This window comes from Taudactylus pleione, unplaced genomic scaffold, assembly GCF_031769625.1.
Source record: "Taudactylus pleione unplaced genomic scaffold, aTauple2 ptg000400l, whole genome shotgun sequence".
Lineage (NCBI taxonomy): Eukaryota > Metazoa > Chordata > Amphibia > Anura > Myobatrachidae > Taudactylus > Taudactylus pleione.
In genome coordinates, this window is record NW_028284802.1 from 6,660,511 (window position 1) to 6,674,388 (window position 13,878).

Sequence of the window (13,878 nt, forward strand, 5' to 3'; positions counted from 1 at the left end):
GTGGAATGTTATGCAATGGCCAAGTCAATCCCCTGACCTGAATCCAATTGAGCATGCATTTCACTTGATGAAGACAAAACTGAAGGGAAAATGCCCCAAGAACAAGCAGGAACTGAAGACATTTGCAGTAGAGGCCTGGCAGAGCATCACCAGGGATGAAACCCAGCGTCTGGTGATGTCTATGCGTTCCAAACTTCAGGCTGTAATTGCCTGCAAAGGATTTGCAACAAAGTATTAAAAAGTGAAAGTTAGATTTAGGATTGTTTAGTTTGTCCCATTACTTTTGGCCCCTTAAAAAGTGAGAGGCACATATAGAAACCATTGTAATTCCTACACCGTTCACCTGATTTGGATGTAATTACCCTCAAATGAAATCTGAAAGTCTGCAGTTAAAGCACATCTTGTTTGTTTCATTTCAAAGCCATTGTGGTGGTGAATAGAGGTCAAAATATGAAAATTCTGTCAATGTCCCAATATTTATGCACCTGACTGTATACCACGGTTTGTGGATGGTTTTGTACTTATAAGTTATTTATTTCTAGAGGCGCTTACGACAGTAGCTCTCTATCAGTAAACATGAGCGGAAGAGAGGACAGACTGAATCACAAAGTACCATCTATGTGACATAATAGTTTTCGCTTTTGACAGGAAGCAACAGAAAATGGCAGCTGGTTGAACATTAAAATTCATCAAAGCAGACAACCACAAAGTATGACACAAGACAACAAATGAGAACAGAATCTGTTTTATTACTAGATGGCTTCAAATTGACAGGCTCGAATTATAGTTGTCTCATTATCTCTAGCTAAAACAATTGCCTGAATGGCCCAAAATCCTGTCCCAGAGGGCAAACCTCACGGAGGTTAAACCGTGGCAGTCTTGAACTTCAGAAGCCATTTTTGTCAGAGGTCACATAGAAACCATTTTCCAGAGGATATGTGGCATAGGACGATATACTGTAAGGCAGGTTTTCGTCATATTAGAATCATCCCTAATCAAAAAGAAGAAAATAATGAAGGCTTAAACAGAGTTATGTTTTTTAACGAGCATGTGATGATGTATTTTTCGAGGATGGCATAAATGGAGAGATTGTATTGATGGTGTAATATGAATATGAATGGCATGTACATAAAAGTAGACAGCTATATGGTAACATGTAAATTTCAGAGAAAAACATAAAAATAGCTTATTTGGGAACATGGTTATGGCTTCAGTAGGTTCTGCTAGTATAGTCTCAGTTTGGTTACAGGAACTTGTGGAGAGCCTACGGCAGCCATCTTGTGGGTTACAGGCCTACAAATACAAGCGGGACCAATAACCGAGACTCATGAGGGGTGACCAATTTCATCAGGCATTGGCTGCTTTTCTTGTGTGGCCCCTTTATTTGTTACCATATAGTTGCCTATTTTTCTTTTCTGTTGTCTTGTATTCTATATGCAGGCAACATGTGCAATTTAGAGATGTTAGATCGATCTTATAGGGCGCACACGGGAAAAATAGAAGACGGGGAAGGGATAGAAGGTATGAACAGTATTGTATTAAATATGTGTCTGCGCTGTGCCCTACGCATAATAATAAGTATGGGTGATCAACTTGGTTCTAATCATACATTTATTAAATACAAACATTTAATAAATCAAAATATATATGGAGTATCGTAATGGTATAGAATCTATGTACTCTACTGTGTTTATTATTCTTGATAAATTGTACAAAGTATATGTGTATGTCTACGTAACAATGGTAAGTTATTTTAGTAAGTTCCTAAAAATGGTAGTGGTATTAATAATGTATAAAATAGTGTATAAGTGGAGATATGTGGAATATGTGGCAGATAATACATCCAAATAAATACAAATAGATATCAGAGATATTTCTCAGAATATACTGTGCACACTGAAATAATCAGCAACAATGTCTCGGATGCCACTTGTATTGGCAACAAAGTCTTATTTCCACATGTAACTCCGATCTGTGGAATTTACTTCAGTCTCCACAGGTTTAAAACCAGTTAAAAAATGCAGAGCTCTTGTTCACCACATCGGCGGCTGCCCGGTCACCCGCATCTTCTTTACTGGGAAATAGAACCTAACATCCTCATACAGCTTGAGGTAAGAGGTGCGCGCACCCACAGGACTAACCATACCCCCCCATTTTTTATTTTTTTATTTTTAAACTGGTTTTAAACCTGTGGAGACTGAAGTAATTTCCACAGATCGGAGTTACATGTAGAAATAAGACTTTGTTGGCAATACAAGTGGCATCCGAGACATTGTTGCTGATTATTTCAGTGTGCACAGTATGTTCTGAGAAATATCTCTGATATCTATTTGTATTTATTTTCATGTATTATCTGCCACATATTCCACATATCTCCACTTATACACTATTTTATACATTATTAATACCTCTACCATTTTTAGGAACTTGCTAAAATAACTGACCATTGTTTTAGCACATATGTTACGTAGACATACACATATACTTTGTACACTTTATCAAGAATAATAAACACAGTAGAGTACATAGATTCTATACCATTACGATACTCCATATATATTTTGGTTTATTAAATGTTTGTATTTAATAAATGTATGGTTAGAAGTTGAACCAAGTTGATCACCCTTACTTATTCTTATGCGTAGAGCACAGCGCAGACACATATTTAATACAATACTGTTCATACCTTCTATCCCTTCCCCGTCTTCTATTTATCCCGTGTGCGCCCTATAAGATCTATCTAACATTTCTACATTTATCTTTGAGTGATCAAGAAAGGGATCACATTGATCTGTGGCAGCCACAATTACCCCCTGTTTTCCCACCTGACACCCGTCCTTACTGTTTCGCCTCCTTCATTAAAATAGCGCAGCTCACACATCACTCTCAACATGTGCAATTTACCTAAACATGGGTAGTTGTAAAAGATTCCTATGTTTGGCAGAATTTGACGCCTACAAGCAAAAATGGCTTATGTGGACTAGAAACATTTTATATCAATTGGGTACAACGTTCAAATTAAGGAAATCCCTAAAGCATGGCTTGATCCGATTGGTTAATCAAGGTCTGTTAGCACTGTGTTATTACATGTGCGGTAAAATGACTTCACTGTGGGAAGAGGGAACACATTAAATGGGTGACATTGTAGCTGGAGTACCAGCATTGTAACACTGATGACCTTACCCTTACGGTAATATCACTGCGTGTACAGGCTGGCAGCGAAGACTATGTCCCTTTTGATAAGCTGCGAGGCGGCATCCATCTTGGCACACAGCGTGGCATCTCCAACCAGTCGGGCCGCAGAACGCACATCCCTGCACGCTTCGTCCAGGCGCTGAACGCAACGCACGATGAGGCCTTCCTGGATGTCCGTCAGTGTCATTATCTCAGAGAAGGGCTGGAATGGAGTAATGAAGATCACACTCGCCATTTATATGCTGATCCGATTTACTACAGCACATTATGTAAATGGTTAAAGCATTGTTATATACATAGTAGCAGTAAGCAAGCTTTAACACATGTGGTCACATTAGAAGTGTTCTACTAGAATAAAAGTAGTGTTAAAAAATTGCTTTACAATACTTAAGGTGCCCATCCACTAGCCGGTTACGCTGTACGATTACGACATCGTAATCATGCAGTCGCTCAGTAATCGGCCCGCAAATCGTGCATCGGAAACGACCAGCGATGCGCGCTCCCGCTGGTCGTTTACAACATCAATCATCGGCCGAACATGCTGGCCGATCTGCCGATAACGACAGATTGGCCATGTTTGGGGGTGATTGATGAACGATCAATCGTTCAGTGTAGGCACTGCACCCCCTAGGGGAACGACGGTACGATTACGATGTCGTAATTGTACCGTCTTTCCCTGATCTACTAGTGGATGGGCACCTTTAGTTTGCTTAATTAAAAGCAAAAAAGACAACAGCTATCACACGTAAGACACTACTGGGGTAAATAATCTTCGTAAATCTTGGTTGAAACTATTTTTGTATCATTTTTCTAAAAATGTCAAAACAGCAGGTGATCCATTCAATTATTTATCTTTTTAAATATATGCTAGTGTTATGTCACCAAGTACAGAAATATAAAATATTCTATTAGTTCCCACAGCATTCGGGCTACATACTTCTCTTTGTAGTTTGATGCTATGTCCAGGAGATTACAATATTTACACATATTATAAATAGTCTCCTATAATACATGCCTCAATGCTATCTCCTGACCACATCCTCCACTCACCAGGCGGTGCCTTACCATGCCACGTGCCCACTCGTAGACCACCTCCGTCAGACCAAACTTGTACTGTGCCACAAAGTCTTCCACAGACTCCCTGAGACCACACTCCCGCTGGACCAGTGCCAGGCGCTCGGCCAGCTCGCGCACCTTCTTGACACCCTGAGTGTGACCAGAAACACATTTTATTCAATTTTAGAACCTACAATGTACCTGAGCTGTGCACAGGCATCAGCGTCCGGATAATGGTAACGCTACTATCACCTTTTTTTAGGGGGAAACTCTGAAAGTCATACATTGTATTGTATATTAAATGACCTCTTTTGATAACAGAGGACAATGGAACACTGGCACTAAGGGTAGAGGAATAATAGTACCCTGACATTGTGGTCCGAAACAATGGCGCACTGACACTTGGGGTCCCGAAACAATGGCGCACTGACACTTGGGGTCTCAAAACAATGGCGCACTGACACTTGGGGTCTCAAAACAATGGCGCTCTGACACTTGGGGTCTCAAAACAATGGCGCACTGACACTTGGGGTCTCAAAACAATGGCGCACTGACACTTGGGGTCTCAAAACAATGGCGCACTGACACTTGGGGTCTCAAAACAATGGCGCACTGACACTTTGAACAATGGAGTTCTTAGACTTGGGGTTCCAAAGTAATGGCGCCCTGAGACTTGGGGTAACAGACCAATGGAGCACTGCCACTTGGGGTGCCCTGAGACTTGGGGACACAGGACAATGGGACCCAGAGACTTGGGGTTCAGGAGCAATATCGCACTGAGACTTGGGGTCACAGACCAGTGGAGAACTCACACTTGGGGTCCAGGAGCAATAGAGCACTGACACTTGGGGTCTGGGGTTCCGGAGCAATGTGCACAGACACTTGGGGTCCTGGAACAATAGAGCACTGACACTTGGGGTCTGGGGTTCCGGAGCAATGTGCACAGACACTTGGGGTCCTGGAACAATAGCGCACAGATACTTGAGGTCCCAGAACAATGAAACATGCAGTGGAATGGATTGTGCCAGGAATTGATAACTAATTAGGGGAAGGGAAGGATTTTGGAGAAAAAACATGTAGGTGATTGAATTTCTTCTAGAACACTGGTCTGTAGTATATGTAGTATTAGCTGTATTGTACGTGAAGCATGGGATGCTGGCCAGGGCCGTGCACTACATAGGATCCCAGGACAGACCTTATAGAAGCAGCTAAGGTTCCTTTAAAAAAAGTTACTGCAGGCTATCACGGAGTCTGGGACAAGAATGAAAGAGTTAAAGAAAAATACACAAAATGCCAATACCTGACCCACAGGATTTGAACGTATGAAGTAGGGATGTGCAGGCTCGGATAGGTTCGAGTTTGCACGTGGAGTTCGGATTTTTCCCTCCAAAAAAACGGAACTCAGAACGAGGCAAAACGTCATCTTACATGGACGAACATCATCATTCCTGGACAAAAGACCAGGAATGATGATGTTCGTCCATGTAAGATGACGTTTTGCCTCGTTCTGAGTTCCGTTTTTTTGGAGGGAAAAATCCGAACTCCACGTGCAAACTCGAACCTATCCGAGCCTGCACATCCCTAGTATGAAGTGACGTCTTACTTTGTTGACATGTCTATATCGGCCCTGATCTTACCTGCTTTAGTGTATCCGTCAGCCGAGGCTCACACTGGGTCTTATGCTGGAAAACCAGACAAGAGAGCAGTGCTGCAATCTCCTCAGGGTTGAGGGGCGACAGGGCCCCGTCCAGGACCAGCTCCGTTACCAACAGCTCGTGGCTGCAAACCTCACAGGCCACCCGGCCCTTCAGCTGAACGGCACCACCGCCATCTATGTACTGCAGGGTGCGCAGGACCTGACGTGGGCGGAGACACAGAAACACAGACAGGGAAATGTCAAAGAACATTAAGAGAGGGACAGAAATCAATGTACAAAATCTGCAACAACTGACACAGACGGGATAATTATCATTAACGTTTGTTGTTTAGTGGTATATAATTGTAGCCAGAAAACAAGATTTTGGTACTTACCGATAAATCAATTTCTCCAATTCCACAGGGGACACTGGAGCTCAAGATACTGGGGTACAGATGGTGGTAGAGTAGAGCCTGACACTTTAAATAATTTAGAAGTGTGACTGGCTCCTCCCCCTCTATGCCCCATCAGCCCCAGTTTAAGAAACTGAGCCCGAGAGGAGACGGAGGACAACAGGAAAATGAGAAGGAGAAGTCCACAGGACGGAACAAGACCGACTGAAGGAGAACAGAGGAACCCACTGCAGGGAACACATGCAGTCACACAACCATATAATGCAGACAAATCACAACACAACTAGAATAGAATGAACCAAACAAAACGTCCAGTGTCCCCTGAAGAATCGGAGAAATGGATTTACTGGTCAGTATCAAAATCCTGTTTTCTCCTTCATCCACTAGGGAACACTGGAGCTTAAGACACTGGGGACATCCCAAAGCTAACCCCCCTGGATGGGAAGCGCAGAGAACTTGCAGACTCCGCTGCCAAACTGAAATAGGGAACACCAAGAACCAGAGGCCCAAATGAAAAGCTAAGAGCTGAGGATTAAGCGTCGTAGAGCACAGGAGACACTCAGAACTCCTCGCCAGACAGCCACAGTTCTGCGTAGGTCGAATGCACTCAGCGCACACTGAGAATTAACCCCTCCAGTGGCGGGCACAGACTGTGTAATGATGATGTCATCATGCCAGTGCAGAAGCTCTGTATTGTCTGTTGCTACTGTTTGATGCTTCTGGCTGTGCAGCATTAGTCAGGAGAGGTACTTATCCATGCTGCGCTATAGTGCTAAACTGACACACAAACCGGCCCCCCCCACCCAGACAGAGGATGCCGCGCCGCTGCTAAATTACGCTCCCTGATTTCTTGTTCAAAGTCTGGTAAGGTGGAGGCGTGCGGCTGGGGCCGGGTTTAATCACTGCATAGAGGGGAGTGAGCCGTCTCCGTACAGCAGTTAATCCCCGACCACCAGGAAAGGGGGAGGGCGCGGGAGCCGCTCTAGTATGACAGCCGTGGCAGCAAAGCACTGCCCGTATACACTTCTACACAGTGCTGCTCCTGTGAGGGAGGGAGAGGGAGAGCCCGATACTAAAAATGGCGCCGCTAATTGCAAGACGCGCCAAACGCCGGATGCTATGGGCGGCACAATGTGCTCCTGTGAGGGAGTATGGCCGCCGATAAATAGCTCCACCCCCGCTAAGCTCCGGCACTCAAAACGGGAATTAACCCCGGCTATGCCCATTGGCACTGCTTACTGTTTCCCTTGATACCACAAGGAGGGACAGCAGGGAGAAGGTGTTGCGGGTGGGAGGTGAGGGGAGAGAGAGGAGGTAGCAGTGGGGTCTCTCCAAACAGTGACAGCCGCCGCATGTCACTGAGCCCAGCTATACAGTCTGCCTGTCCTCATGCTTGTGTACAAAAAAAAAAAATACTAAAGAGAAAAAATATATGAAAAGGCTGGAGACAGCCTGATGTGCTACCGGCTCTCGTCGGCACAATTTCTAAACTGGGGCTGATGGGGCATAGAGGGGGAGGAGCCAGTTACACTTCTAAATTATCTAAAGTGCCAGGCTCTACTCTACCACCCTCTATACTCCAGTGTCTTGAGCTCCAGCATCCCCTAGTGGATGAAGGAGAAATACTTTTTTTCTCAATTCTTTTCTTTGGGCACCTTTGCCCAATGGTGTGCAAGTAAGAGAAGACAGATTCAGCCTGCCATTGTTATTTAACACACAGCGAGTCTATGCAACCAGGCGGTGTTACACTAATGAGCACTACAGTGGTTTGTCTTCCATGGTGAGGTCACATGACGGCTCTCTTTCCCTTTCCAAAAATTTCCTCTAAGAGTAGCAAGACTGTGTATTTTGTTAAGGGGGGACATGTTTGCTCTGGGCGATGGATGCATTGTTTCCCTTATACGTAATGCTCTATTAGGAATTGTGTGTCTACCCAAGTGCCGAAATCTAAAACGAGCAACTAATGAAGATGCAGAAATTTGAAGATGTTCGATTTAGTGAGACGGGAAAAGAGTTTAATTTGATTTGTTGGCCACTGTGATCCAGGCATATTAGATAAGCACTAAATAAGACTCCCGATGAAAGAAAAGCATCTAAGCATATGGACAATGTCACTGCATGTGGTGAAAAGAAACTGTGCACATAGGACCTCATTCAGAGCCGCTCGCTATTTGCGGTTGTTCGTTCAAAAACAAGGGGTGGCTATTCAAATGAACCGTTCGCTCATTGCGGTCTGTTCACGCCTCTAAGTCTGAACGAGCGAGCAAAACTTGCGGTTGTAATTTTGAAAAATACGCCCCCTGGCCGCTCGCATCATACGTCATGTCCGCTATTTATTAGATTAATCGAGTACATCGATCAGCGTATGAACTGCTCGCTATTCTTGTGGTTGGTTTTTCCTACCGCTATATTGCGAGCAGTTCTGACTATAAAACAACCAGGTGACGTTGTCAATGACGCTGCTGTATTAATTATGCACACCCATAAAATGCCCGTTTTGACCTTTAAGCACGCCTGCATTCTGATCTCCACTCCCCGTTTTCAAGCACCTTCCCGTTACCACCCACATAGCCTCCTCCTGTCACTCAAAATAGCAGGCAATCGCTATATAGCGAACAAACGATTTTCAGCCGCACTGACTGGTTCGCGCATGCGTATTACAATCCGTACGCATGCGCAGTTGTGCGAACATCTCTCAGTGCGAACGAGCGGCCGCTTACGAGCGGCTCTGAATCAGGCCCATAGCTCAAAGTTTAACCCAGATGAAAGCAAGACAGGAAAAATTACCAAAGGTCATGTTGATCTGTATAAACAGGCAGCTCTGTCCTGTAGTCAGTAGCATTACTGTCCCCTAGCATATCTAGCATTGTATAGAGTGTTTTCACAGGCAATATTGCCTTTCCAACAGAGCATCTTGCTCTGATTTCACTTTGCAAGACCTGTGTTCATTTAACAAATATCCTGCATTGGCTGGTGTGTACAGCTAGATCCTCATGGGAGGGGCTGCTGCTTACCCCACCGGGTTCTCTAGAGGAACTTCCGCTTTGTTTTCTCAATGAGGAATCTAGACTAGACAAGCATTGTGGTCGGAAGAAGAGCTCTATGACTTTGCTCCTCATCATGGAATACTGCCATATAGAGTTTAATGAGCAATCAACTCTTGGGGGCAGATTTTGAGTAAATTATGTCCAAAGTCAATGAAGGAGCTTCTTGGCCAGAAGTGATCAGGGCAAATGGAGTCCCAGAGAAATAATAATTGGTTGTATGACCACTATTTGTCGGAACAGAACGGAGTTTGTTCTTCCCGAATTCAGGTTTTTATATGGCAACCGCATCACAAGACCACTCACAAGCCATCCATCACCAAGAACAACATATAAAGTGGCCACTGTTCTAGAACCAGAGAGTCATGTGTGCGGATATGGGGAGAGCACTGAAATCTTATTTCCACAAGACGGCTTCCTCCCATTAATTGGACGCTTTTTATGGCATATGGTCTATAACGGGACAACACGGCAATTTCTAAATAGACTCTGGCACATCGGCTAGTTGATTTCTATAATTCTACAACACGGTTTATTCCTAATCCTGGCCCTTCGTGATTCGCCTCTACGGATACAGATTGCAAAGCTGCCACTTGTATCATTTCTAAGCTGTACCGGACTCCTGTGTTTGCCCAGAGAAATAATAATTGGTTGTATGACCACTATTTGTCTCTACAGAACGGAGTTAGTTCTTCCCGAAAACAGGGTTTTATATTTTAAGACCACTCACAAGCCATCCATCACCTAGTACAACATATAAAGTGGCCACTGTTCTAGAACCGGGATGCAATCGGGAAACCGACTGTCTTAATCCCGACAGCCGGCTTCCCGATTGCTTTATCCCGGCGTGGGATAAATGACCGGCGTCTATCTAGACGCCTACTGATTCCCTAGAATCAGAGAGTCATGTGTGGTTCTCTCTATCTTCTAACAGAAATTGCTGACAGAAGTGCCAGGTGACTGAACGGTCTGCATTGTGTTGTTTTGTTAATACTTCCTATATGTTTGTTTTGTGGTGATGTTTATTGCAGACCTATTTCCTGTTACTGCTTTTGTACATCCCCGCATGTGGCACTAAGAGGGCCGTTAAAGAAATACTCTACTAATCATAAAGCTGAGCGATGGACGTGCCTATCAGCGTACTATTGTTCTGTCTTGTAGTGACCGGTATGAGCCTGCGATAAGGGGATTTGACAGTAGGAATAAATTGATGCGGAGGTAAGACGTACACCTACGATTACTTCTCAGTGTGCCTTTCTTCTTCTGTAGTACCCTGTCCTTTTCTCATCTTCTATTATTACCCAATAGCCTTTGCCTACTGCATATCGTGATTGTACTCCTGACTGACACATTTTGAACCTATCATCCCAGTAACAAATTATCCCCCCTTAATAATATCCGTACCTACTAGATGGACAATGGATAGTGCCTAGTGAATCATTGATCCCACTGATCCCTGAAAGCCCCTATTGCCTTACATTGATTCTCTGCTCGTATTCAGGCAAGAGGCTCAGTGACTGGTCAGAAGTGAGGAAGCGGAGGCGATCCAGCTCGTCCATGACCTGTGATCTCTGCTCCAGACGGAGATACTAAGGGAAGGAAATGGGAGGACGAGTGATGAGTGTATAAGGCACTAACAATGGGGAGAGGATGTAACATTAACTTTGTGTTGATATTATATACAACAGTTATAATGATTAAAGTCACCTGAGAGGTAAACCGGGGGCTCTTGGGGCAACTAAACCCTCTTAGCGCCCTTTCCAATCGCCTGACTCTGCTAACTGCCTCCACCACTTCCATCTCCTTCAACTGGAGATCATTTATGGGACACAGGGAAGTCAGCGACCCCGGAGGAAGGTCTGCCAGCCGAGAGAGCTCTTGTGTCACGCCAGACATGGCGGGACCCGGAGGGTCATTCCTGCGGGGCGATACATGGAAAGGTGTAAGTGCAAAAGGGAGAGATCAAATTCATGCATGGAGAATGTAAGCACCATTATTTCATTAAGTGGGGGATAGCCTGAAAGCCCATTACCTGAAGCGGGGGGTCTGGCTCCTGGTGACATCATCCACAACTTTATCAGACTGGACTCTCAGCGTCTTCCCAGTGATCATGAGAATGTCTGTGGGGCGGAGCTTGAGAAGGGCGCAGCCACATGGGCCTAGAGAGGGAGGGGCAAGTAGCTGTCCAATCATTCATTAATACAGGATACCATGATTTCTTTCTCTTCTCTGATCATGCTTCAGCTGATTACAGGCAATTTTCCTTTTATCTACTTGACTTTGCCTCCTTGCATACATATCAGAGATGGGAAAACTATGGTTGTCCAGCTGTTGGGTACCTTCAAATGCCAGCATGGCTCTCTAGGACAGCCGGAGACTCACAGATCGCCTAAGCTTAAATCCAATATATACTCCTCCTTATGCTTCTTTTAAATTGGTTCTTTGCTTCCCTTAACATGGTCAAGCAGAGAAGCTATGTTCTTGTTTACTTGCCCAATTGGAGCCAGCACTTTCTCCATACGGTGCGTGCACAAACTCATGCTAGCCGCCCTCTTACCCTCCGGCCGGAACACTTTGCCCATCAGCAGATCATCAGGGCAGGGTGCCCTAGTCTCCTTCTCGCCTCGTTCCACCGCAGTTACTCCATCTCGCGTCTTCTCGCACAGCACCAAGGTTGTGTAGGTCCTGTTGGCGGCGTCTGAGGACACCTGCGGGATCAAACAAGCTGGTTATTTGCACTAGCCCAAGTCCCCAAGCCTACGATGGTCCCTGGGCTGACTGTTACCTGTAGGATCACCCCGGGTACCCAGGGGTGATACTCGGTACTGATAATTATGATACGCCCCACACTTAGGCACTTCATTCCGTTGATGGACTCTACCACCCTTTTCTGGAGAAGGAGACAAAGGCAGAGAGAGAGTGTACACATCACTGCACAGCTGTGTAACCGGGGTTCTTGGCGTTGTTTTGTCTGAGCCCCATATTATGGACCTCATTCAGAGTAGGTCGAAGCGGCCGCACGGTCGTACGCAGCCGATGTTCGCTAAACTGCGCATGCGTAAAGTTCGCAACGCGCGTGCGCAAACTAGCCGTTACGATCAGAAATTTCTCTCTCCTTGAACACTGCCAGGTCGGTAGTTTGAGTGACAGGATGAGGCGTTTGTGGGTGGTAACAGGGGAAGGTCCTTGAAAACGGGGGCGTGGAGATCCGAACGCAGGTGTGCCTAATTATGCGAACGGCGTTTCATGGGAGTGCATAAATTACTAAGTAGTGTCATGGCACACGTTACATGGGAGGTTTTACACTGACATGATCATAGAGCTTAAGAGAGGTTATGGTCAACCTTAAGCTCTACGACCAGTTCTGATGGTCGCGATTAATCCTTATATGGCCGGAGATGACGTGTAATGCGTACGAGAAGGGGGCGTATTTTTTGCGTTCCGAACGCTTCCTCCCCTTGGTCGGCCAGCTAACGATCCGACCTTAGGGAGGCAACATGCGAGTGCATCATTTGCATATCCGGCCCCTTTTCCAGTACGACCGTGCGGCCGCAACGACCGACTCTGAATGAAGTCCTATATCTGTTCATCGGCTTTGTGACACATGGCTCAGATTATAAAGAACCTAGGAACTCCACTTTAAATCCCTTAACTGTTGAACATATAATAACATATAAGAGATGTGTATAGAATATTAGAACATGAAAGTAAATGCTTAGTAACCAATGAGCTTAAATTTAAAGCCCCTGCTTCGCAACAGTCACCGATAGCTCAGAAAAGCAGCAAAATTAGTAAGACACTGTGGTATATAAAATAAAACCTCTAAACTTGGGTGGTTAAGGACAAAACTATGAAACAGAATGTAAATGCACTCAGGGCAATTATAGACGCACTCTAGAACTGATCAGACATCCACACGCACTTTGAGATTGGCACTGGTTCATTCCAGTAGTCTTACCTGCAAAGTCTGCCTGGTGTGGATTAGTTCCTGCACGGTGACAAAATAGTCCTGAAGGTCTGCCAGGATCCCGGAGCATTCAATATCACCCATCTCCCCTAGAGTCTTGGTGAGGACCTTTATACGTTGCTCATGGTTCTGTCAAAAAAAACAACATCTCTGTCTGTCACTCCGTTGTGGCCTGCAGCATGGAGAACGGGGGTTTCTACACGCCAAGTACCTTGCTGTCTTTCTGTGTTCTGGCTTCCGCGAAACTCCTCTTCATCATGTCCTCTACTCTCAGGGCCTCAACCCGTAGGAGATTCAGGATCATGGAATACGTGAGACGGAACTGAGACTGCAGCTGGGTGGGCTTCCCCTGGACAGGAGAGAGCAGAGAGAAGGATAGAATTCAAAGAAGCAGAACCGAAATACATTTTGGGAAAAAACAAGACAGAGATAACAAATAAAATAAGAAGATTAGTTATTTGTTCAAATTATATTATAATAATGTACAATGTTGTGGACCGTGTCGCTCTGCCCCACTATACTTACCCAGTTGCCAGCGCAACAGTCCTACTCTCCGCTCCTGGTCCG

General features: G+C 45.1%; 1 protein-coding gene across 1 annotated transcript in view; it reads right to left on the minus strand.

Annotated features, from left to right (window-relative positions):
• Positions 1–729: 729 nt before the first annotated feature.
• Positions 730–13,878, minus strand: part of SKIC2 (SKI2 subunit of superkiller complex) — a 45,464-nt gene continuing 32,315 nt past the window's right edge. Inside the window, exons 21-31 of the mRNA XM_088446701.1 lie at positions 13,523–13,660; positions 13,303–13,440; positions 12,130–12,234; positions 11,902–12,052; positions 11,377–11,503; positions 11,052–11,262; positions 10,823–10,933; positions 5,889–6,107; positions 4,261–4,401; positions 3,184–3,397; positions 730–991 (exon numbers count right to left, since the gene is read on the minus strand). Of these exons, the coding sequence (XP_088302827.1) occupies positions 3,197–3,397; positions 4,261–4,401; positions 5,889–6,107; positions 10,823–10,933; positions 11,052–11,262; positions 11,377–11,503; positions 11,902–12,052; positions 12,130–12,234; positions 13,303–13,440; positions 13,523–13,660 (1,542 nt within the window). The 3' untranslated portion in view covers positions 730–991; positions 3,184–3,196. The remainder of the gene's footprint in view (positions 992–3,183; positions 3,398–4,260; positions 4,402–5,888; positions 6,108–10,822; positions 10,934–11,051; positions 11,263–11,376; positions 11,504–11,901; positions 12,053–12,129; positions 12,235–13,302; positions 13,441–13,522; positions 13,661–13,878) is intronic.